Genomic DNA, 24,203 nt, shown 5'->3' with positions numbered 1-24,203 from the left:
GGTGGGGGATTGTTGGAATTAATGAATGGGCCTTAGCCCACTCGAAGATTAATTCTTTGGAAAATCACAAAAGCCCACCTCATGGGATGGCATGCATGTGGAGTTTAGTACCACCTTGCTTATTCTAGGAGAGGGGGACCTCCTTAAAAGGGAGGATGCCCTCCTAGCCACTTGAAGCATGTGTGGTGGAGAGAAGAGGGGAAACACACGCGCGCGCTCGCTCGCCTCGCCTCGCCTGGCAGGGCAGGGCAGGGCAGGCGGCGCGCGTGCACGACGTACGCGTCGAATGGTCCGAAAAATTGGCTCCTCACCCTTGCGCAGATGCAGCCTCCTTTTGCAGTTTTGTTTTGCTGCAAATTCGGATTCGTTTTGTTTTGGAAACGTTCCGAAAAATCCGGTGCGTGCAAACGGCGTGGAGTCCGGATAAGTTACGCGCGACTTATCCGGTTCGGTTACGCGCAGTAGAGATCGTGCGGGCGCCCTGATCAAGCGACCCTTCTCTATATAAACCGACCCGCCGTCTTCACGCAATATATGCAAAAATCAATCTAGGGTTTGCCTCCTACTCTGTACTGCGCCGTCGCTCGTAGACTACTCCATCCCGCTCGCCGGCGTGCACCAGCGATCAGGAGAGCAGGTCTCCGGAACCTCTGCCTTTGACGTCCTGCACCGGGAGAAGGCGGCAATAAGGTTTTTGGGAAGCGCTTCGCGCGACTGCTCCCTGTTCGTTCGCGACGGCTCGCCTTCCTCTTCGCTCGCGTGTTTCGTGCCTTCGTAGACACCTGCGAAAAGTTTCGACCAAGCAGCCGGTCTTTTCGTCACCTCGGTACGTGTTCAATATGTTGCGCATATTTGATCTGTTCATGTTATTCTGCGTAGTTTACATGTGTAGATCTAATGATGCGTTCATGCTAGTTTTCATCTGTAATGTCATGATTTATTTATGGAATAAATTAAATCATTATATGCCCATAATCTCAACAACCTCATCGCCGGTGTCGCTCCTCTGCAGCCGGAGCAGCACAGCACAGGCTGGTACCTGGTACCTGATACCTAATACTAGCTACCGGATACCTGGTACTCATACCTGATACCTGGTACCTGATACCTGGTATCAGTATGGTACTAACTGCATGGGGCATGGTGTGTGGTACTTGGTACCTATAGAATTGGAGGATTCAAGATGATAGGACAGGGGAATCGATACTGTCCATATAAGCTGGAGAAAAAATCAGCAAGGAAATCACAAGCAAAAAAAATAGAAAAATACACATGAGGAAGGGATGCAAAGCGGCTGTGAAGCACTGCCAACGTGGGGGGAGGGGGGTGGAGAAATCAGTCAGAGTGGAATGGAGTGCGAGAGGTACCTGCAGGTATCGAAGGAAGGGAAGCAAAGTAGCGGCGTAGCACTGGCGGCATGAGGAGGCGGATTGACGGAGGGGAGTGACGATGGAAGGTAGAGGGACGGAGGAGCTCGCGGTCCTCGTCGGCAGGGGCGCGACGACGCGAGAGCTCGCACGCTGCTTTGCCGCTGTGCCGCACGTTCTTGAGCCGGCGGGAGCAGCTCCGCGCGACGCCGTCTTCCCTGTCGCCGGTGGAGGAGGGAGAGCAAGACGCCGGCGAAGCACCGCCGCGCGTAAGCGACGGCGAGGACGACGGAAGCCGCTGGAGATTCGCCGCCGCCGTGAATGGCAACGACACTGATGAAGTCATCTAGAACGCCACCATTTTTCCAAGAGTCACGGGTGGGTGGAGGAAAATGAAGCAGGCACTAAACGCTTCTGTTCAGAAAAACGGTTTATACACTAATTAATCGCGTCGCTATCGGTAATTGCAAGTTTAAGTTCTCCCGTTACAACGGAAAGCCGTGGAGTAGATTCTCTGTTCGGAAATCTCTTCTTTTTCTTTTCATTTCATGCATTCATGGTCTGCGCACAGTATAGCGCGCGTTTATTGCTAGTTCTGTTTAAGGCAACCATGCGCAGGAATATGCCCAAGTTCAAGATTTGAATGCAAAATGATCGAGATAAATGAAGACCTATCTGGTTCAAGCTGGACGCTAAACATGAAGACATGGTGCTTACTGAAGCAGATTGAAAAATAAATACAACACCTATCTGGTTCAAGCTGGACGCTAATCATGAAAGCATGGTGTTTATTGCAGCAGATGGCAGACTAAGAGGGCTTCTGCTGGTGGCATAACAGCTTGACATCTCATGGTCAAGGACGCATTACTGGCCCTTGTCATTTGGGGGCAAAGACCTCCAGATTCCAGCTAAAAGGCTACCATACACCGAATGGCAGACGCTAGAAACAGCACAGGGAACTGCTGTGAGAGGATTTCCAAAATGCTTGCTCGCAAGAACTACACCCAGCACCGAATTCTGCAGGCAGGAAAATCATGCAAAGAAAATGAACTGATACATGAATGATGGTAAGAGTATGACATTTGTTCCATAGGTTGCAATGGGAAAATGATAGGACGTATATGTATGCGCGTATGGCTTTCTAGCAATAGTTCATTTTAATAATATCCTAATACAAGCATGAGTTGCAATCTCAATTGTAACATGGTAAGCTAAATGTCTGTGCTTTGCTGCGGATAAAAGGAAAAATATCACAATATTTTCTAAAATAAATAAATCATATTTTCCATGAAATATGTTACCCACATTCTCCCTATCCACATTAATTTTATATGTGGCCATCTATTTAGATTTAGTTGTTATGTAATATTAAGAAGTTCAAGGGGTAACATGTAAAAATTGCAGCAGGAGTAGATGAAGTGGCAGATTCACTGCCACCACCATTGGAGTCCTTTTAAAGGAGTACAAATAATGAGACTTCCGTTATAGAAATACTCCATCCGTCCCATAACATAAGGGATTTTGGAGGGACGTGACACATCCTAGTACGAATATGGACATGGATTAGTTGCAATGTTAAAACAATCTGGACATGTTTATTCCAAAGGCATGGCATGACAACAGGACAAAATTAATATCTAAGTTAGAAAACCATGGCATGGTTTAGCAACAAGCCACTTTTTTTAATTAGGAAGAGAAGGAACTGTAAATTTGCTTGTAAGTTGCAAACAAAAGGAAGAAATTACCTGCATGCCAACCTCAATAGAGATTGTTCGTGATGAAGAGATATCGATGCCAATCGTTCTAGAAAGAACATAACCAAAGAAAAAGCCAGATGCATGCAACCAACAAACAGACATAACCACTTGTAGACCGGATGATAGAATGGCTGAAGCATTCTGTGCGATAGCATTGCCACAAAGAACAGCTACAGTTGCCACAGCAATGAATGGCATCAAGGGAGAAACTAACTGAACTAAACCGTTGCAGTACTGATTAAGTAGAGCACCAAGTAGCACAGGTGCTAGGACAACCTGCGTTCATGTATATCCAACTTAGCTAGGAGTAAGGAAATTCAGCAGTATAACATCAGATTGATTTCCAGCACCTGAGATGTTGACACAAACAATCCCATTGGATCTACTGCAACATATTGTCCCGCCAGTTTGGATGTCAGAAGAGGAGTTAAGAACTGCATCAGGAAGTTACAAAAGCATAAAAAAGAGCTTTTGGAGTTCAGTTTAAAGATAAAAACAGATCTGAGAGTGGTTCATTACCGCTGCAGCAAAAGTGCTTGCTGCTGTCATCAGTACCGAAAGAGCAACATTTCCCCTGCCACACAGTGATGCTAATTTGTGTTAATTGTGTGCATTTTCATGATACTAAAAAGAACAGAAAGATGTCCTCTCATAGTGCCACAAATTTGTCCACATATTGTGCAGTTAATAATGCATCTTCTAATATTTTTGCTATAGAAATTTGATGCAAATGCTCAATTTCATAGAAAATACATTTGTGTCAAAAGTCAAAGGAGAGAATGAACTCCAGTCTAATTCAAGATACACCTGAAATTTATTACTCAGCTAGAGAACAGGTTATTTTGTTTACATTTCTGTTTTATGCATCACGGGGATCCACTAATTCAACCATATAGTTAGGATACTGGCTGCTGGGGTCCACTTGACAGTAAGAGAGGAAGAAGACAGGGATACTTTGGGTAATTCAAGTGATAATGTGGCAAATGAGAGGATATCCCCCTAGTTACCCTCAACCATGTGGCAAATCTGCAAAGCACCTCAACTTTGTCGAATTCTGGCAATTTTCCCTATTTCATAGGCTTGTGTCATAGTCAGCGTGAAAAATTATCAACAGATTGACACATTTTCCAACATTTTGTAACAAGGCCATGACTAAATGAAGATTGCTACTCCCTCTGTCCCACAATAAGTGCACTTCTAGGATTCAAAAAACATTATCAGGGGTGGGAAATGACCTAGATGCCCCTCATTAAATGAGGTGATTGGGAGCCAAGGGTGCTTGGGGGTAAGATGGGGAGAAATTTGAATGATGGATGATTGGAAGGAAAAGTAGTACTCTAGAAGTACACTCTTTTTGGGACAAAATTCAAATACTAGAAGTGCCCTTATTGTGGGATGGAGAGAGTACATTAATATTTTTTCTCATTACCTTGCTAAATATGTAACAATGTTGCTTGCTGTGCCTGCAAAGAGTATTTGCCTTTCTCAGTTTAAAATCTGGCACCAATATAAACAAAAAGACTAAAGTGTGTGCACACCTCCAGGGCAACAGGACACCAATATCAATCCAGCAGCATAATAGGATGGTAAGTTTAATAGCTTGCTGATGAGAAATCCTGACAGTGGCATCACCTGTACATAAATCATTAGCTCTAGACTTTTGGATATAACATGGAAACAGCAAACCACAAAAACATGCATAATCACAATGAAGTTTAAATGTACGATCCTCTGCACTGGTAGTGTACAAACAAATAAGAATTCGATATGGTTTTTTCTAAATGCATAGCATGTCAGCTGCACATGATAATCTTGATGAATGTATAGAACATCTGTCCATTGATTCAACAAAGGATCTTTTTTTTGACGAAAATGATTCAACAAAGGTTCCTACACCTCTAGTAATAGGCAAGTCCAAAACTGCAGCTATTTTGTTTTTTAATTGAAATGATGATCTCATGGCCTGTAAGGTTATGAAATGAAGTGGCCAGCAAGTTTGGGAACTGACCGAGTATTGAAGTAAAAACCCAGATGCTAACTCCTTGGGCATCAATAGTGCAGTTTTCAGGTCATCTAATGTCAATGTCATTCCCATTCCTGAACAAAATAAATTCAACTATATATCAGTCACAAAATTCAACTAACTTAAACCGCCATGCACAAGAAAATTCAGTTCACAGCACCCTTCTCTCTTCAAGAATAAAATTGACAACAATATAAGGAAAAGAATTTCATGTCTGTCAATGACCAATCTATGTATAACCAGCCATCTCTGATATTTGATGTTTCAGGTGACATGTGCTAAAAATTACTCCCCTCCATTCCAAATTGATCTACATATAGTTTTTTTGAGGTTATTCCTAAATGATCTACATATTTGTGTTCATTTATTAAGTCTATTCGTTATTTGTGCATTGGAGTAAATGGACATTGATGCATGCATCCATGCACACAAGTACTTATAACCCACATGCAATATCTTGATTTGCTATTGGCTAGGAAATATTGGGGATGGTGCATGCATCGAGTTTGTTGCTAAAATAAATATAGTATGAGAGAGTTATTAGCTTTTCTTGATCTTGGTGTACCTATGAAATATGTAGATCAATTTGGAACGGAGGGAGTATATTGAAGAAACCTTTTATGCATATGTAGTAAAGCTAACACTTCCATCTTCAATGTTAGAACCATCACAAACAAAATTGATTTTTTGAGTGCAGGCATGGTGATACAACAACACAGAAGGAAAGTAGAAACTACTAAGTAGTAGAGGGGATGAATAGTACAGACCCAGCATGGTAAAGGAAATGCCGACAATCTGGGCCATGGGACTGACCCAGAGGAAGGCCGGTGGCCGCCAAAGCGCAACGGCGCAAGCGGACGCCACCCACACTGGGAACCCAAGCGACAGCACCTCGCCAACCTGCAAAAGCAGATCCCGCCAACCTACAACTCCAGCCTCCAATGCACCGCTGCCACCTCCTGGTATCTTGGAGGGCGCCGGATCAGCAGCCGCATGGCACCTGCTCGACGGAATGCCACAAAGGTGTCGAACCGGGTTGCTGCTGCTGTATCGGATGCGAAGGCAGGTGACAGGGAGAGATGAGACGGTAGCTCTATGACGGGTGTTGTGTGTACTGAAGAGGTGAAGGCGCTTGTCATGGTGGATCGGGGTGCGGTGGGGAGCAGCCGGCGGCCGGCGGAGGAGAGGCATGACGTGGGATGTTGACCTGTCACCTTCAACGATTACTGGAAACAAATGTGAGTCCAAGATTCAGCAAAGTATATGATATAAATAGTGAACATCTTAGAGAAAATAGTCCATGTTCAGGTTAAGCATTCTCATAGCCACAAATGCAATGCATAAGTAGTCTACATGCTCATTTGCTCGTCCCGTCACATATAGCATGGTTCAAATCCAATGTTCAAACATATGCAATCAACCAACCATCCCTCAATCCCTGGATTCAAATGGTAAAAAAAAATGCTCCTAATCCAAAATCACAGCACTACATACAGTAGGTCAGTAGCAGTCTAGCAAGACAATAGTTAGTACTAGTTACCTTTGGCCGTTGGGAGTTGGGACTTGGGCGTCTCGGCCTCTTGGGGGCGGCGGCACGGCGCGGCGCGGCGCGGGGTGGATTGGATACGAGGCGCGACGGCGCCACCCAAAAGACGCGGCGAGCCGGCGACGGGTGACGGGCGACCACCGACGGCGCGGCGGCACGACGCGAAGGCGGGAGGGATTGGCGGCGGCGGCGTCACGGACGCACGGCACGTCGGCGTCGCGGCGTCGGATGGGCGGCGGCGGCGGCGCGTCTTCCTGTCGAGCGTCGAGAGGAGGTGGAGACTGGAGAGCGAGTGAGCGACCGGGGATCTGGGAATGGGGAGGAGTTGGGGGCAAATTCTATTTTTGGTCTTTCTTTTTTTTTCTTTCCCTAATTGGGCTTATTTATAAGAATGGATATTTTTTTAAAGCATATACTCCTACTAATAGTATATTTATAAGAATGGAGTATATTGGAACATATCAGGATATAACATATCCTATGTATACAATGTGCACACCACATGCACACCAATTAGCAAATATCACGAAAAATTCTAAAAAAAACATTTACTCCTAATAGTATACACATATATGCAAAGTCTCGTATTCAAATTCATTATATTTTAGCCGTAATAAAAAATTAAAAATTTGATAGTTTAAGGCGTAAAAATTTGTCAGAATTATATCTTTTTTGTTACTGCTAAAATATAATAAATTTGAATATAAGATTTTACACGTAGGTGTAATACTATTGAAAATATGTGTCCAATTTTCTGCGACATTTGCTAGTTAATGTACACTGGAAGCTTGTATGCATAGGATATGTTTACATGTACATATGAAATATATATACTTCATTTTCACGTTGCTGACTTCATTTACCATGTATCATGTTCATGGAACATCATGAAGGAATAGGTTAAGCCCTCTTTGTTTACGTTTATAAGTCGGCTTATGAGTTAAAAAGTTCAAGTCTAAACAAATAAGCAGTTTTTTCGTTTGGTTTTTTAAAAGTCATCACTCTTACACTATGAAGCTAAAAGCTAGGTTGGAGAAGCTTTTTTAGCTTATTTGAGATAGAAGTATGACACCACCCTTAAATTTGGGACTTTAAATCCACCAGCTTATAAATCATATAAGCCAAAAAAAACTAATATAAAGATTTAAGCCAATAAGTCTAAGCCTAAACAAAGAGAACCTAAATAGACGTCCTATTTTAGAGTCTTGTTCTTATTGGAGAGGAGACGTAGGAATTTGGTCAATGCTAGGAGCTTGCTCTTCATCTTTGTCATCAGATGATTGCACAACCAGTTTATGTTTCTTTATCTCGGCCTTCTTCATGCTTTGTTCGGAGGCCAACCTATTGTTCTCTTGGGGGGTGGGGGGTTGCCTACTGAAGGTCCTCTAGCAGCCTATCCGGCGCCGCTAATGGTTCTCCTTGGCGAGTGATGAGTAGGCGTAGGAGGGTCAAAGATTATAAGTTTGTTTTCCTGCACAAGTGAATTTTGATGGTTCATATCGATAAAACCGTTGAAACATTTGGATTATAGACAGGGTTCAAAGCTGCATACTGGAGGAGGAGGGTTAAATAAGTGAAAGGGCACCACTAGGAGTTTGTGAGAAACATCTACGGTGATCCCAGAGGAGAACACCTTACATCCTCTTGCATACGAGTTCATAGCCTAGTTATTCTGGATCTTCTTGGTTTGGATCCTTTTGACCCTGGTATTCAAATGTTGACTTGGCTCTGTCTTTGATTGGAGCCAGTCGACACTTGATGAAGTGTCAAGTGACTTGTTCTTCTACTATACCTTTTCTCATTTATGGCATTTATTTTGGAGAGGAATCCTTTCTGCTTCGGCTTTATCCTGGCCTTCAGGCATGGAATTCCAATCGAAGTTGTAGATTGGAGGAAGACCGATGAAATCAAGGCAAGCAAGAAGAGGGTTGGAGATGTAGAACCAATTTTGTGCCAACCATTGTTGGTGGACTTCAAGGGAAGAGCGAGATAAAAATTTCCGGAGGTCACCACACAACTAGAATTTGGAGCTGCCTAGTACACAAGGATTTTCTTTAGTGGGTCGGGTTTTCAGAGAGAACATATACCGGAAGAGGCAGGGCCGGCTCTACATATTTTAGGGCCCTAGGCCAACTCCATGACATGGGCTCTCAGGCATACACTCTCACTATATATACACATATTTGTTTTGAAACACTCTCTCTCTATATACACATATGCACTTTGGATTTTTAAAGTATACTTTTAAAGCATTCATCCGCTAATCACGCTGAAAATAAATATCGATAATATCCTCTATATATGTTGCTAAAAATACAAAAAGAGCATTAAAATGGAATTACTATGGTTACCTTGAATTCTTGACTAAGGATCAAGCTCCAGGGACTTCATTAATAATACTTGACAAAAGATAAGATGACAGACATCCATTTGCTTCTCATAAAAAAATACTTCTTCGAGCATTTCTTGATGCAAAATCATTAATGACGGTATCGAGACCAATATTGTCCAAGACATTCTTCTCAATGCAGCACATAGCCGAGCCATTTAATCTTTCTTGTGACATGGTTGATCTCAAATAGTTTTTCAATAACTTTAATTTTGAGAAGCTTTTTTTTTCAGCTGAGGCTACTGTCACAGGTACGGTTAAGATAGATTCGATAGGCAACTGAAACATTTGGATAGCAATCTGCAGCTGTAATGAATTCAAGAATCTCAGGTACACTATGGTTGCAGCACAACAGTGCGCAAGTACCTGTAAATTGAAACCTGCAGACACTCTGGAAGTTGAGGCAGATTCATGTTGTGTCGGCCGATGTCGAGGGCGAACAGAGTCAACAGACAAAGGCATAAAGCTGTGAAGGGCTAAATGCTGAAGGGATCGCCAACGGTCCGGCGTAGGACGAACTTGTGGAGGCGCCATGGAGAGCGCTGGAGGCGGATTGGCGGAGACTGCCGCCGGCAGAGGAGAGGAGATGAGAAGACAAAAGTTTGGAACTCGGACGGTCGCGTATGCCCGGCGCTTATGCGGGCAACGATTCGACCAGAAACTTGTATACATGCATATGGTATACCTAATACATACCTAGGTCTGGACCCCTACTTTTCCTAGGCCCTAGGCCATCGCACTTCTTGCCGTAGCCCAGAGCCGGCCCTAAGAGGTTAAAATGCGTCACGATTCTAAGAAATATCTCGCACAAATGAATAAAAATGGCGATATGGAGAATTGAATTGGGATTTAGATAATAAATTTTTATCCCATACAAATCAGGAAGACTCCGGAAGAATTTGGAAGTATGAAGACAAATGCCCGCTTTAGAATAAAGGTGTAAATACCACTATTTCTGTGGTGTTAGGTGTCGGGTATTCTTCACCGTGCACCGACTGCCACTTGATGAGTTCCTTCACTGGGTGCACGCCATCTTCTACCATATCGCGCAGGTGCTTCTCCTCCACATCTGAGGTGGCTCGCTGATCAAAGGGGATTTTTCTCTCTTCCACCATGGGCAGAAAAGAGGGAGCTCGGATTAGGGTTTCTTGTTGGAGCTTTGGATGCGGAATGCTAGGACGGATGGAGGGCGCTTGTGCGTAGCAAGATTTGGGAGAGATTTGGTATTGGATTGAGTGGAAAAGGTCAAACCTAGCTTCGACGGCGACAGGTGGTGAACAAAAGCGCAAAAGTTTTCAAGGAAGACAAAGCAGTGGAGAAGACGACAGGTGGTGAACAAAGGCGCTGTTACGCATTTTATTTGCAATGCAGTTGGTTTAGTGCTATGCACTTGATTTTATAAAGTCACGTATACATGTTTTGTTTTTCTTGGACTAGTATCATTGGCTTAATGCTATACAGTATATGGCATTTTGGTTATTTAATTGGCGGTTGGTACTTGGTAACACCACATATGCCGTATTTTTCGTAATATATGAAATCACTCGGATGTTTAATTTCTTATTCTTGACTTTACGTTTTGTTGCTTTCAACTAATCATGTATTCAGGGCTACACCTAATTAGGTGTATCTATTAGTTAGTTTTCATTATTCTCATTTTTTTCAGATAAGAGCTCCACATCCTCTTGCAAGCATCATGATGACGGGATAGGAGAAAAAGCACTCGGAAGATTACAATGAGAATATTGGAGCACTTGGCTTTTTATTGAACAAGCTTGGGATAATATTTTTTTTTCGATTGTAAAGGTCTCGGGGCTGTTGTGGAGATTATGAGTATCCCATACCCACTCGGTCTGCTTATCCGACTAGAGATAGGAGGTGGGCCGGATCTATGTATTATTTAATAGGTTAGGACTTGGGAATTATATTGCCTTGTTTCTTACTGCATGGCCATAGTTCTTATTAGATACAATTATGTAAACATAAAAAGAAACCGATGCCATGTCTGTCTAACTCTTCCTCTTCGTAACTTTGCTCCCAACCTATATAAGATGAACAAGAAGCACGACTAAATCGTCAGATCAATACAACACCTGACGGATTCAATCCTCAAGCAGGAGTAGGGCATTACTTCTCATCGAGAAAGCTTGAACCTGTCTAAACCTCGTTCCCTTTACTCATCCTCTTTTATAGAACTCATGCGCTACTCTTTTTCTTATTGGCGATTTCTATAATCGATAATTCTTTTAGTAGTAGGTTACTTACGTTGACATTGAGGTACCAGTGATGACTTAATCGATCTCAAGATATACTAGTCTGGAGGTGTTTATAGGAGTAGGATGATGTGTGTGTACGTTCATAAAATGGTGAGTCAAACATTATATATAGGCCGTGTTTAGATGAGACTAAAACTTAAGTCCCTATCACATCGGATGTTTGGACACTAATAATAAATATTAAATGTAGACTATTAATAAAACCTATTTATAATCTTGGACTAATTCGCGAGACTAATCTATTGAGGCTAATTAATCCATAATTAGCCTATGTGATGCTACAGTAAACATTCTCTAATTATGGATTAGTTAGGCTTAAAAAGTTTGTCTCGCGAATTAGTTTTTATTTTGTAAGAAGTCTATATTTAATAATTCTAAATTAGTGTCTAAACACAGAGACTAAAGTTAAGTCCCTGGATCCAAACACCACCATAATCGTACTCCCGTAACATAACTCTAAAGATAAACAAATAAAGTAGGTGTTTAGTTCTCTACATAAATAAACCATAAGTTTGAACTGGAACTCGACAAGACAATAATCCAAACATTATCTAAAATTGTATTGTAATATCCTGTAATAATATATAAGTTCAAAAAACAACCTATCACAAAAGGTAAATAAGGCAACAAACCAAAACTTAGTAAAACAAAGGTTGTGTTTTAGATCCAGGTATGAAAATCTTTGTCATGTCACATCGAATATACGGACACGCATTCGAAGTATTAAACACAGTCTAATAATAAAACAAATTATGGATTTCGCATGGAACTGCGAGACGAATTTATTAAGCTTAATTAATCCGTCATTAGTAAATATTTACGGTAGCACCATATTGTCAAATCATGGAGCAATTATACTTAAAAGATTCGTCTCGCAATTTATACGCAATCAGTGTAATTAATTTTTTTTCTATATTTAATACTTTATGCATGTGATGTGATAGGATGAAAAAACTTGCCAGGGATATAAACAGGCCTAAACATCGAAAAAACCAATATCTATCAACGCTAAAAAAAACTTCCTGTAGAAGTTAAATATTGACAAAATTTAGCATCAAAACCGTAGAGACAAAACGACAGAAGTTATAGGGTTGGTTTGGTTTGTGGCCTAAATATGCCTTACCAAATTTTGTCAATGCCAAATTTTGGCAAGACTAATTTTGGTAAGGCAAAGGGCTGGTTTGGTTTGAGGCCTAAATTAGGCTTACCAATATTTAGCAATTTCAATAATATTTAGTGTCTATTTGGTTTGAAGCCAAATTTTGGCATGCCTAAGAAAATAAGTCATTTCAATAGTGAACTTAGGCTATTTTGTCTTCAATCCAAACACAACTTTGCCTTACCAAAATTAGTCATACCAAAACTTGCCAAAATTTAGCATTGACAAAAATTTGGTAAGGCATATTTAGGCCACAAACCAAACCAACCCAAAGTTGTGTATGGATTGAAGCCAAAATAGCCTAAGTTCAATATTGAAATGACCTATTTTCTTAGGTATGCTAAAATTTGGCTTCAAACCAAATAGACATAAAATTACCAAATATTAGTAAGCCTAATTTATGCCTCATACCAAACCAGCCCATAAAATACTCCTCTCAATTCAAAACTTGCACTAAACGGCCAAAATCTTCCATCGTATAGTTACGTCACACCAAACACAACCGTGCAAAAATCACCCAAAAAAAAAAGAGAGGAAAACCCCACATTTTGCTCCGCTCCCCCCAAAAACCCTACTCCATCGGCGGCGATGGCGGAGCCAGCGGCTGCGGCGGCGGCGGCGGAGGCCCCGGCGACGGTGGGGCAGGCGGTGATCCCGCTCGTCAACAGGCTGCAGGACATCGTCGCGCGGCTGGACGGCGGCGGCGGCGGCGGACTGGAGCTGCCGCAGGTGGCGGCGATCGGCGGGCAGAGCAGCGGGAAGTCGAGCGTGCTGGAGGCGCTCGTCGGCCGCGACTTCCTCCCCCGGGGCCCCGACATCTGCACGCGCCGCCCCCTCGTGCTCCAGCTCGTGCGCCACTCCGCCCCCGAGGAGTGGGGGGAGTTCCTCCACGCACCCGCCCGCCGCTTCCACGACTTCGACCAGATCAAGCGCGAGATCCAGGTCAGCCCTGCAGCTTCGCTTGTTTGCTTGCGTATAGTACTACTTTTGGCGCAATGCTTGAGACTTTGAGAGATCTTTAATCTGTGAAATGATGATTGCAAGGTGGATTAGCTTGCAATCCAGAAGAAAAAAAATGTAGGTTGTAGTTTGCAGTTTTAGAAAAAGGGTCTGTTCACTTTGTTGACTTGATACATTACCAGCATTAGTCCAGAAAAAAAGGATACTCCCTCCGTTTCAAAATATTTGACACCGTTGACTTTTTAGCATATGTTTGACCGTTCGTCTTATTCAAAAAAAAATTGTGAAATATGTAAAACTATATGTGTACATGAAAGTATATTTAACAATGAATCAAATGATATGAAAATAATAAATAATTACTTAAATTTTTTGAATAAAACGAATGGTCAAACATGTACTAAAAAGTCAACGGTGTCAAACATTTTGAAACGGAGGGAGTATTATGGTAAAAAAAGCATTTGGGCTAAATTTAGTGGATGGAGATCGTTTGGTACCTTTGCTTTGTTCACTGTATTGTACTGGGCAGTGGGCACTGATACTTTCGCGTACTTATAATAATCCTTCTTTTTTTTGGTTGGGGGGGGGTGGGTCTTGTTTTATGCTTTCGTGATTCTTACGAGATGAATTATGTTGACTGTTTTTCAGTTGGAAACGGATAAAGAAGCTGGGGGCAACAAAGGGGTTTCTGAGAAACAGATTCGTCTGAAAATATTTTCACCAAATGTCCTAGACATCACCTTGGTTGACCTCCCTGGAATAACAAGGGTGCCAGTAGGAGACCAGCCTAGTGATATTGAGTCAAGAATAAGGTCAATGATCATGCAATACATTAAGCATCCAAGTTGTATTATCTTGGCTGTCACTCCGGCTAATGCAGATTTAGCTAATTCGGATGCTCTCCAACTGGCAAAGCTTGCTGATCCTGATGGTACTTAAATAACTCTGGTTGTAGTTATAAGTTTCTTTACCGTGGAATGATTTATGAATGCAAATTTATTGTTGTTCTGGCAGGTTCTCGAACAATTGGTGTTATCACCAAGGTACTTTTGCAATATATAAACAATAGTGCATACCCTTTACTTACTTTGTGATCACTATGTTAACCTTGCTTCAATGGCCTAGTTGGACATCATGGACAGGGGCACTGATGCTCGTAACTTTTTACTGGGAAATGTGATCCCCCTCAAGCTTGGTTATGTAGGTGTTGTAAATCGTAGCCAAGAGGTACCTTCTAAGACAATACCATGAACCTTCATTAGATTGACTATCATCTTGAATTTCTTCTTCGAGTTCCATAGTCTCACATGATATGACAATGTTTTTTCTGCAATTTAGAAAATTATATGGTTTGCTCATGCATCTTCAATTGAAATGAATTTAGTTTCAAAGTTAATTTTTTAATATGTGGTGTTAATAGATTGAACTATTCATTTAAACTTGAATCTTGTCAGATAGCTAAGCCTTATATGCCTTGATAGTTTTGTATTGGTACCAAATGATGGCTTGATACATAGTTAAGTACAAGCAGTGTTCACCTAGACGCTAGACGCTAGACGGACGATGACCCATGGTCTAGAGTCTAGCCAGTCTAAACGCAAGTCTAGACGGTCTAGACGATATACCGTACACTATATTATCGGCATACTCTTTTGGCACACATGTAAATATGCTTAACATTTTTCATAGAATATTAGAGAACTAGCGGTGCTATGATAGGTGTAGCCACTCGAGTAAAGTTGTGGGTTGGAGAGAGGTGGGAGCAAGGTCCTCTGTGACGACTAGTAGAGGAGAGACGACATGATTTTGTTGCAGTGACTGGCCTAGAGTAGAAGAGAACGGTATGGAAATGGGGTCAAAACCATAAACCATAAGGGCTTTGGTCTAGGCTCGAAGTTTCAGCTCTAGCAACACAAAAAATGCATTGGCCTATTGCCTAGACCATAGTCTAAATGACAGGTTTACGGTCTACACTCGTCTAAATGTTGTTTAATTGTGTGGTCTAGGCAGTCTAGAACCATCTTTGACCGACTAGACGGTCAAACAGTCTAATTCACAGTTTAGACTCTAAACTAGACGATAACCCATCGTCTAGCGTCTAGACACGGTCTAGACCGTCTAGACTATGGTCTAGGCAAACACGTGTACAAGATGTCATAACATTGAATTGAGCTTGACATACGAATGAACAAATTGTACACATGAAAATAACAATTACTCTTTTGAAACTTGATAGTTTTGTATTGGTACCAAATTTGGGCGCTTATCTTTTTATTAAGAAGTTCATGATGTCCTTTTCAGACAGTTGCAATTCTGGTTCAGGTTATGATCATGATCTTAAAACTGTTGATGCATTGCTAAGTTGAAATATTTGCACTCAAATGATATACATTTCTAATATCTAACATCTGGATGATTCTAACAGGATATCAACTTTAAGCGGAGCGTCAAAGATGCACTTGCTTTCGAGGAGAAGTTTTTCTCAACTTTACCTGTATGTTAGGGCCTTGATATTTTGTTCAAGCAGTACTACCCATTGTGAAATGACATATTTTGCTAAATTCTTGATTAATATCTTTTGTGCTATTAACAGGCTTATCATGGTCTTACACATTGCTGTGGTGTTCCTCAACTGGCCAAGAAGCTAAATACGGTATATCTGTTAATTATTGCTATCTAGTTTTTTTTTCCTTTATTCATTTTCTCAGCCTCATTAGATTCCTCCTGTCAATATCATAAACAAACATTGGCAACATGGGCTTCATTGGAAATTGTTCGCTAAGACAAACTGACTCAGAATGAATTAGCAGTCATTTAGTGCAAGATTATGAGCCAACGTAAGATGCTTCATGATTAAATTAAAACCTCCAAAGAAGTATTGAGGAGGTCAGAAAATCACTTACACTAAAGGGGCATGCTTAATAATACTCTCAACACCCAGATGAGCATTGGTTTTAAAATAGTAAATGATGAATTTATTCTCTTATAAACCGAACTTACTGCAATGCTTTATCTTTTAATTGAAAATGCGAAAATTTGGTACTGTATTGTAACTTTATCTGCATGTGATTTGCTAATGCATCGTATATCTGCAATTGACTACGGCAGCTCTTGGCTCCTTTTGCAGATTCTACTAAAGCACATTACATATATGCTTCCAGGCTTGAAATCTCGCATCAATTCTCAGTTGGTAGCAGTTGCAAAAGAGCATGCTGCATATGGTGATACTGCAGAATCAACGGTAATAACATTCTCAGCTCATAATTGTAAAGTTGTAACATGTCCCTCATCAACTAACTACGAAAACTATACCTCTAGTCACAAAAGGGTGATGTTTATGACTTTTCAAAGTAAACAAAATGCCATTTCTATCACTAAATTTTATTGTTGTGTATTTTAAAAATATTGATTTTATAGAAGTATTTTTAATCATAACTTTACTCCTACCATTTTTATGTTATCCAAATTATACACTCTAGGTGGTATCTTTGGCTAAAATATCATTTTGGCTGCATCTGTTCATGAGTACTCCCTCCGTTTCATATTATAAGACTTTTTAGCATTGCCCACATTCATATAGATGTTAATGAATCTAAACACATACGTATGTCTAGATTCATTAACATATATATGAATATGTGCAATGCTAGAAAGTCTTATAATATGAAACGGAGGAAGTATCAAATTTTTTATGACTAGAGGGAGTGTGTATTTGCAGTTTATCATCCTTGCAAGAGAACTGCTTGTTGTGTGAATATCACATGCCTGGCTGCCAAGCTTCTTAGAAGCAGCTTTCTTATGTGTGTCCTATTTTATTTTGTAGTTTAAGTTTTAATGGCTTTTGAGCATTTCTACTTTCAGTGTTGATTTTTTCATCCCAATGCATGCAGGCTGGTCAGGGGGTCAAACTGTTGAATATACTCAGAAAATATTGTGAAGGTACAAAAAAAAAAGGAGAGAATAAATTTACCATATTTACTGTAAGACTTGACTTACCAACTGTGCTTTGCTACCAGTTTATCTAGAATTACAGATGGCTCTTGTGCAGTTTTTCTTATATAATCCTTTGCTGCTTCCTGCTTGTAGCAATAACTTGACAGCTCAACAATAAAATCGATAGCTAGAAAATTATCCTTGATTTGTGTAAATTTTCTAGGATAGTTGTGCAAACATTTAGATCACAAAATACTGAGATTTGAGAGTAATCGATTCTTTCATAAGATTGTTGCTCATGTGCATAGTTTTTCGTCCTCTTCAATCTGCCACTTTGATGATTCCCTAAGCTATATTCTTCTAATGTGATTATGTTTTCTCTGTTTCCAGCCTTTTCTTCCATGGTGGAAGGGAAAAATAAAGTGTCAACAGATGAACTATCTGGTGGAGCAAGAATCCACTACATTTTTCAGTCAATTTTTGTCAAGAGCTTGGAGGTAAGCAAAAGCAACAGCTTTACATTATTTAGACATCAGAGACGTGTTAGTGACTTAGTGTAATAAAATTTATATATGTATGATTGTGAGTGATTTTTCTAAAAGAACTTTGGAAGTGAACACCAGATCAAGTCATATGGTTTAAATAGTTTAAAGAAAAAAGAAACCAGATCAAGTCATAGGTCACTCGCTGGTTTCCCTGGTCGGCATGTGTGAACCGACCTGTGGTGGCGTAGCGGGCCCTCGTGTATGGGGCTGGGCCTCAAAGCATGGGTTAAGGCCCAAATCACAGGGGGCAGCATCCCCATGTATGAGGGGGACCAGCTTTCGTGACCTTTATTGGCCGGGCTCCGGTTGAGCTCTTCTTAGTGAAAATACTGTGGGGGCAGTCTTTCCCCTACCGGCCAAGTTTTTTTTTTAATACTTTTTGGGGATTTTCTTGTGATTACCCATCTGCAGTTGTCGGCAGTTTCTCATCCAGAAAATAAATTTGTGCTTTGCATAATTTGACCTTTTTAGTGCTAAAACTTTCTATATTACCTATCTAAACATAATTGTCTAAAAAGAAACCGTGCACTCTGCCATAAAACATTACCCTCTTGCAGCAAAGCACAGTTTCTAGGTAGAAACAATTATATTTCTGTTCAACTGTGACATTGGTAAACTGCATACATCACACACTTACTTGTATTTCTTTTGTTTCCATTCTTTACTTATTTCATCTGCTAGTTTATATTTCAGTTGTCTTAATCCACAGGAAGTGGACCCCTGTAAGAGCATAACTGATGAAGATATCCGTACAGCCATACAGAATTCTGACGGTCCAAAGGGTCCTATGTTTCTGCCAGAGGTTAGTGTTTTTCTGAAATGTCTACTGTTTGAACAATTATGGTATATCTGATTCATGCTTTTTTTAGCTAACTTGCTGCTTGCTCATAAATGTTCTGTGGAATTGTAGTTGCCGTTTGAGATTCTTGTGCGAAGGCAAATAAGTCGTTTGCTTGATCCAAGCCTTCAATGCGCAAATTTTATCTATGACGAGCTAGTCAAGGTATGTCTTTGTACCTCTGTTGTATCATACGAACCTTTAATCAACCTGTTTAAGAATCCCTAAATCATGCAGATTAGCCGTGGTTGCTTAACCAGCGAGCTGCAGAAATACCCGATTCTTAAAAAGCGGATGGGTGAAGCAGTTAGCAATTTCTTGAGAGATGGTCTTCGACCTGCAGAGACAATGATAACCCATATTATTGAGATGGAGGCAAGTGTTTACTTTCCTGAATTCTTATTGTTCAATTGAAGGTTATTGGATTGTTTCTGAAACAAAATTTGTTGTTATGAGTGTTTAATTATATTTATATTATTTTGATACAAGATAATCATTAAACAAGGATTTGTTTATACTGGAAATTTAGTTTCATCAAACACTGGATATATCCTATGATACACTATTGGATATCCATTGCAAAGAAGTTGGCTGTAGATGCTTCTATGAACGGTTTTGTTTTAAACCTTTAACCTGTTGTACTATAGAGGATTGAGTTCGGAAGGATATCTTCATTTTTATTTTATTATGCTCTCAGAATATGCCATGTTCACAATTATCTCACATTTCTTATTCTTTTTAAATTTAAGGAACAATCTAATTTCATTGCCAAGTCTTACACTTACTGATGCTAATAGGGTGTTTTAGATTGTTTACTAGCAGCCTATTTTAACCATGAGCTTTTGTTTGTTTTGAATTTTGGGTATTGCTACATGCTAATGGAATAACATGTAGTGAGCTACATTCTAGTGAAGTACCTGTTGGTTTGTTCAATGATTGTGCATAGTAAAGTATCTGTGTTTTGTTGATTTTCTTATGGGTAATGAGTAATACCACATATCTTGTTACAGATGGATTACATAAATACTTCACATCCAAACTTTGTTGGAGGCAACAAGGTTGTTGAGCTTGCTAGGCAAGAAATTTTACCTCCCAAAGCACCAACCTCTGTAACGATTCCTAAGGTACTTCCTTTTGCATCTTAGATTTGGGTTGCTTCTTCTATTCTTAAAAGAAAAGAAAATAAATGATTTAGTTTTGGAATCCTGTGGTTGTACCTTTGCTGCCAAATAATGAGGATTTGGCTTGTTCATTTAATCTGCATCTCAATAAATTCTACTTTTGTTATCCTGCAAATTGTTTATATTCTCTTTAGTATAATACATCATAGTTTATCTGTAATTAATAATTTAGTACTCCCTCCGTCCCAAAAGTATAAGGGATTTCGGTTGGATGGGAGTCCTAGTACCACGAATCTAGACTATCCAGATTTGTAGTATTAGGATATATTCCATCCAACCGAAATCCCTTATATTTTGGGACGGAGGGAGTAGTTGCTGTCATCCTCAAGTTCCTTTACAAGAAATCAACTAATGGTAAGTGTAGAAAAGGTCAATTTGTATGTTTCATTATTAATCTGAGATCAATGTGAAATTGAAGCCATACATAAGTTACCTCAATTAAACCAGCTAATTCATTTCACCATTTGCATGTAAGATAGTACATAACATATTAACATACGCCAGAATTTTCTATTGACTGTCTTTGCACTCTTGCATTAAAAATTTTACTGCTTACTCTTCTGTTACCCTTACCGTAGGATGGTACTGCTATTAGTCCTGAGATACAATTAACATCTGACAGAAGTCAAAAGTCACGTGCTATTTTTGCAAGAGATGCTACTAGAGGAGCCACCTCTGATCAGGTTTCAAATACTAGTATTTCTTTGTTTTAGATCGTAATTTTCAGACAATGAAATGAAGAGATTAACCTTTCTTTACTTCACTTCATTATCTGCTTCTGTTTCTGCTGGACAGGGAGTGCAGCCTGATGCTGATACAGGTAAACTGGTGTACCTATAATTATACAAGTCATAGACTTAAACCCAGCATGGCTTTACACAAGTTGAACCTGTTAGCAGTGGCATCAGGTTGCCATTGGCATCTTAATGCTGCTTGGCGCTGATACGTACTCTTTCTGTTCCTAAATATGTCCTGTTGGGTCTGTGATAGTGTTTCACAATTTTAAACTTCTACTCTTAGTACATAAGAGTACTTTTATTGGATTTGTCTTTCAGAATACTTCCACAACATATATATGCATATTATTATTTTTTTTACAAGATATCATATGATTATAGTAAAAAAAAAATTAGCCAACACATTGTGGATATAGCGTACTGTAATTTATACAAAATACTGACTTATATTTTTATACTGAAGGAGTATTTAGTGGAGGAACAATAGGAATTAGGACTCTTTAGGCGGAGTGGCTTTCTTGGAGGCCTGTCTTCTTCGAAACTCGAAATTCATTTTTTCAAAAGAAACAGTAGTTTTGATGGAAAAATAATCTTGCCTGTCCAAACTGTTGTATTGATTTGACAAAACACTGAAACATGCTTATGTGCTAATTTGCAGTCTATGCTGCAGCAGTTGATATTTAATTTTGTCTCCTATTCTCCTTCGAATGGGAGTCTTGGATCCACTTTTTATGTATCATGATTCTTAGGAGTGCTAACTTGAAAGCTACATGTTGTGAATACCATTTAGTTGATATTACCTGTCCTTTTTTAATGATTGATGTAATTAGATTGCACATGTACCTACTTTTTCGTGACATAATTAACTAGGAAGGCATTCTAACTCATAATACTTCTGAAGGAAATAATACATGTTTCATGCACCTATATTTTTTTCTTTGAAAAACAGAGTACCTAGCTGTAACCATAAGCTTCATATGCATAGTATTCTACCAGAAAGTATCGACCTGCTTTTCTTTGACTCCTGCAACAAACCATACATTAAACTGTTCATACGTTGTGGCAGCTTTAGATAGGTGATAACTTTTTTGGCTATGATCTGACATATGACTCAGAAAATACAGGAACAAGTGTGGCAGGCAGAAATCAGAGGGGTCACTCACTGGTTGCTGGGAGTTCATCAAGCAAGTCAGTTGCACGAGTTCACAGCCTAGATAACCTTATCTCTATCATCCAGTTAAGAGAGGTGATTTCACTATCGCAAGTCAGTTTTCAAAGATGGAATTCAAAATATTTTAATATTCCATTTCTGATTATTCTCTATATTTCTTACCAGCCACCCATCACTTTGAAGCCATCAGAAAACCAGCCTGCACAGGATGCAACAGAGGTAGCCATTGTGAAACTATTGATCAAATCGTACTATGACATTGTCAGAAAGAGTATTGAAGATGCTGTTCCAAAGGCTATAATGCATTTTCTGGTAAGTTTAGCTTTTTACATCTTGTTATTAGTAAATGAAAGCTTTGACGGTGACTGAGACTTATAGAAGTCATCGTAAACATCAGGTCTGCAGTAATTATTGTTGGTTGTTATGATACTAAACCCTACTTTAGGTTTACCTGTATTGAATCAAAATAATCATGGCACGTATTGAATCAAAAGCTTGTGAAACTCATTATGTTCAACAATAATCTCGTGCCACTTAAGGAGTTAATGCTGTAAGTCACTAACTTCCATGAACTCTGGACTTTGGTCATTGTCCACACAGACTATTATTATTTGTTAATATAGCTTTCTAACTGGTCAATTGTGATCTAACTTATGTATATAATCTTCGGTTGCTGTAACACTGGTTTTTTACTGATATTTTACCTCAGGTGAACCACACAAAGCGTGAGCTGCATAATGTTTTAATCCGGAAACTGTACAGGTGCATGCGTTGTTCTTTGTTTTACTTTTGTGACAAGCAGTTCAATCAAACTGTTAATTTTGAGATTACTTTTACAGAAAGGGTTGTTCTGAATGATGTTATGCTATGCAGAGAAAACCTGCTGGATGAAATGCTGAGGGAAACTGATGAAGTAATTATCAGAAGGCAGCGTATACAAGAAACACTCCAAGTTCTTGAACAGGCTCATAGGGTATCTTCAGTCTCCTAGATGTCCTCATCTATTTGTTCGGCAATCTTTTGATATCTATTTATTTTTCAGACGCTCGAGGAATTTTCCCTTGAAGCTGAAAAGGTTGAGAAGGGATACAGCCCTGCTGAATATGCTACTGGCCTGCCAAAAATCCATGGTCTCAGCAATGGCGACCCCAGCATCATTTACGCATCCTCGCCTAACCACAATCGAAAGAAAGCATCTCACGAAGATCAACATGGGTCGGTAGCGTCATATAGTTCGACTTCCTATCCAGATGCTAATGGTGGGCTTCTTTCCACTTGATCTTGATCAATTTCTCCTATCATTTTCAAGTGACGTGCTTCAGTTTTGTCCTGTAAATTCAATTTTTTGTTAGTGGGCTATTTTTTTCTGCAACTGGCAGCTATTTCTGGTGCCGCACCTTGATCTTGTAATCTAGCAGTTGCACTGAAATAGCAGGACTACAGGAGCCCAAGTACATTCATAGCCAACAGGGGCAATGGAATGGTGGCTGTGTAGATTAACAATGTAACTAGCCCCTTATATCATTTTGCCTTTTTTGTACTTCTGAGAAGCCAGAACGGGAACGGCATATTACGAATAACTTGCAATCACAAAGCTACTTTACTGCACCATAATGGAACTCTCTAGACAGTCTTCCAATTTCCAACGTGCAGTTTGTGAGATTGGAATTTACGTTGAGCAAGAATCATGTACTATATTGTTTGTCCACCGGTTATTTGAACTGGTCCGACTTCTGTCTTCGTATTCAGCATTCTTGTGAATTTTTTTTAGATAATGGATTAAACCGGCCTTTACACCCAAAAAGGATGTACACAGCCCCAACGAAACTTACAAGAGTACAAAGACTCACCCTTACACAAGGTTTAACACCATCACAAGCAACTAGACCTGAGCACTTAGGCTCTAGCAACAGTAATTCTTAAAAAGTTAATACAAAGTTCAACCAAACCACACAAGAAAACAAGAGAGCATTAATCTCCTAATCTTTTCCTTAAGTTCCATCCCTTCATTGCGAAAAAGCCAGAAACTCTCTTCTCTAGAATCAAGCAACATTCTCTCACTTTTTGGCCATTTTCCTCCTTAAGTAGCAAAGACCATTGTCTTGCCCAAAAAGTCCCCCTGAAAATCACCTGCAACAGAAAATTAGTATTGGAGCCATTAAAGACTACATCATTTCGGCATAACCAAACCGCCCAACATAAAGCTGAAATCCCCACAAGGATTTAAGCTCTTAGCTTGGGTTGAACCCCCTTTAGCCAATTGCCGAACATACTAGCAACATTCCTAGGCGGGTGAATTCCAAAAGATATATAGACTGCAT

At 40.0% G+C, this 24,203-nt stretch overlaps 2 protein-coding genes across 5 annotated transcripts; one reads left to right on the top strand and one right to left on the bottom strand.

Annotated features, from left to right (window-relative positions):
* Window positions 1-1,882: 1,882 nt before the first annotated feature.
* LOC4335634 (probable sodium/metabolite cotransporter BASS1, chloroplastic) lies at window positions 1,883-7,031 on the bottom strand. 2 transcript variants are annotated; one of them, XM_015778207.3, is made up of 9 exons: window positions 6,688-7,009; window positions 5,915-6,361; window positions 5,133-5,221; window positions 4,663-4,756; window positions 4,554-4,587; window positions 3,644-3,698; window positions 3,475-3,558; window positions 3,113-3,400; window positions 1,883-2,384 (listed from the first exon to the last, which is right to left on the bottom strand). In XM_015778207.3, the coding sequence occupies exons 2-9, from the start codon at window positions 6,336-6,338 to the stop codon at window positions 2,232-2,234; spliced, it is 1,221 nt and encodes a 406-aa protein (XP_015633693.1). In that variant the 5' UTR covers window positions 6,339-6,361; window positions 6,688-7,009; the 3' UTR covers window positions 1,883-2,231. The 2 variants fall into 2 exon arrangements, with proteins under 2 accessions (XP_015633693.1, NP_001406181.1); NM_001419252.1 differs by having other exon boundaries at window positions 1,884-2,384; window positions 5,915-6,373; window positions 6,688-7,031.
* Window positions 7,032-13,032: 6,001 nt separating this feature from the next.
* LOC4335633 (dynamin-related protein 3B) lies at window positions 13,033-23,496 on the top strand. 3 transcript variants are annotated; one of them, XM_015781667.3, is made up of 20 exons: window positions 13,033-13,459; window positions 14,126-14,408; window positions 14,492-14,520; window positions 14,603-14,704; window positions 15,903-15,971; window positions 16,071-16,130; window positions 16,605-16,718; window positions 17,368-17,416; window positions 17,801-17,907; window positions 18,665-18,757; window positions 18,866-18,958; window positions 19,031-19,168; window positions 19,804-19,917; window positions 20,553-20,657; window positions 20,770-20,794; window positions 21,836-21,957; window positions 22,048-22,194; window positions 22,592-22,644; window positions 22,756-22,855; window positions 22,925-23,496. In XM_015781667.3, exons 1-20 carry the CDS (start codon window positions 13,106-13,108, stop codon window positions 23,159-23,161), a joined length of 2,394 nt encoding a protein of 797 aa, XP_015637153.1. In that variant the 5' UTR covers window positions 13,033-13,105; the 3' UTR covers window positions 23,162-23,496. The 3 variants fall into 3 exon arrangements, with proteins under 3 accessions (XP_015637153.1, XP_015637152.1, XP_066166057.1); XM_015781666.3 differs by having other exon boundaries at window positions 21,827-21,957; XM_066309960.1 differs by lacking the exon at window positions 20,770-20,794 and having other exon boundaries at window positions 20,553-20,670; window positions 21,827-21,957.
* The last annotated feature ends 707 nt before the right edge of the window (window positions 23,497-24,203 follow it).

The sequence above is a fragment of the Oryza sativa genome, chromosome 4 (genome assembly GCF_034140825.1).
Source record: "Oryza sativa Japonica Group chromosome 4, ASM3414082v1".
Lineage (NCBI taxonomy): Eukaryota > Viridiplantae > Streptophyta > Magnoliopsida > Poales > Poaceae > Oryza > Oryza sativa.
This window is presented reverse-complemented; position numbering and strand designations above follow the sequence as displayed.

What these genes read in the sequence shown, in the direction of transcription:
- LOC4335634 (NM_001419252.1), bottom strand. Translation starts at nt 6,338, where the DNA reads ATGCCTCTCCTCCGCCGGCCGCCGGCTGCTCCCCACCGCACCCCGATC. An exon ending in ATTGTTACATATTTAGCAAG is followed by an intron (nt 3,699 to 4,553) that starts GTAATGAGAAAA and finishes ACTGTGTGGCAG; the next exon opens with GGGAAATGTTGCTCTTTCGG. An exon ending in TGTTTGTGTCAACATCTCAG is followed by an intron (nt 3,401 to 3,474) that starts GTGCTGGAAATC and finishes ACATGAACGCAG; the next exon opens with GTTGTCCTAGCACCTGTGCT.
- LOC4335633 (XM_015781666.3), top strand. Translation starts at nt 13,106, where the DNA reads ATGGCGGAGCCAGCGGCTGCGGCGGCGGCGGCGGAGGCCCCGGCGACG. An exon ending in TTTTTGTCAAGAGCTTGGAG is followed by an intron (nt 17,908 to 18,664) that starts GTAAGCAAAAGC and finishes CTTAATCCACAG; the next exon opens with GAAGTGGACCCCTGTAAGAG. An exon ending in GCAGCCTGATGCTGATACAG is followed by an intron (nt 20,795 to 21,826) that starts GTAAACTGGTGT and finishes CATATGACTCAG; the next exon opens with AAAATACAGGAACAAGTGTG.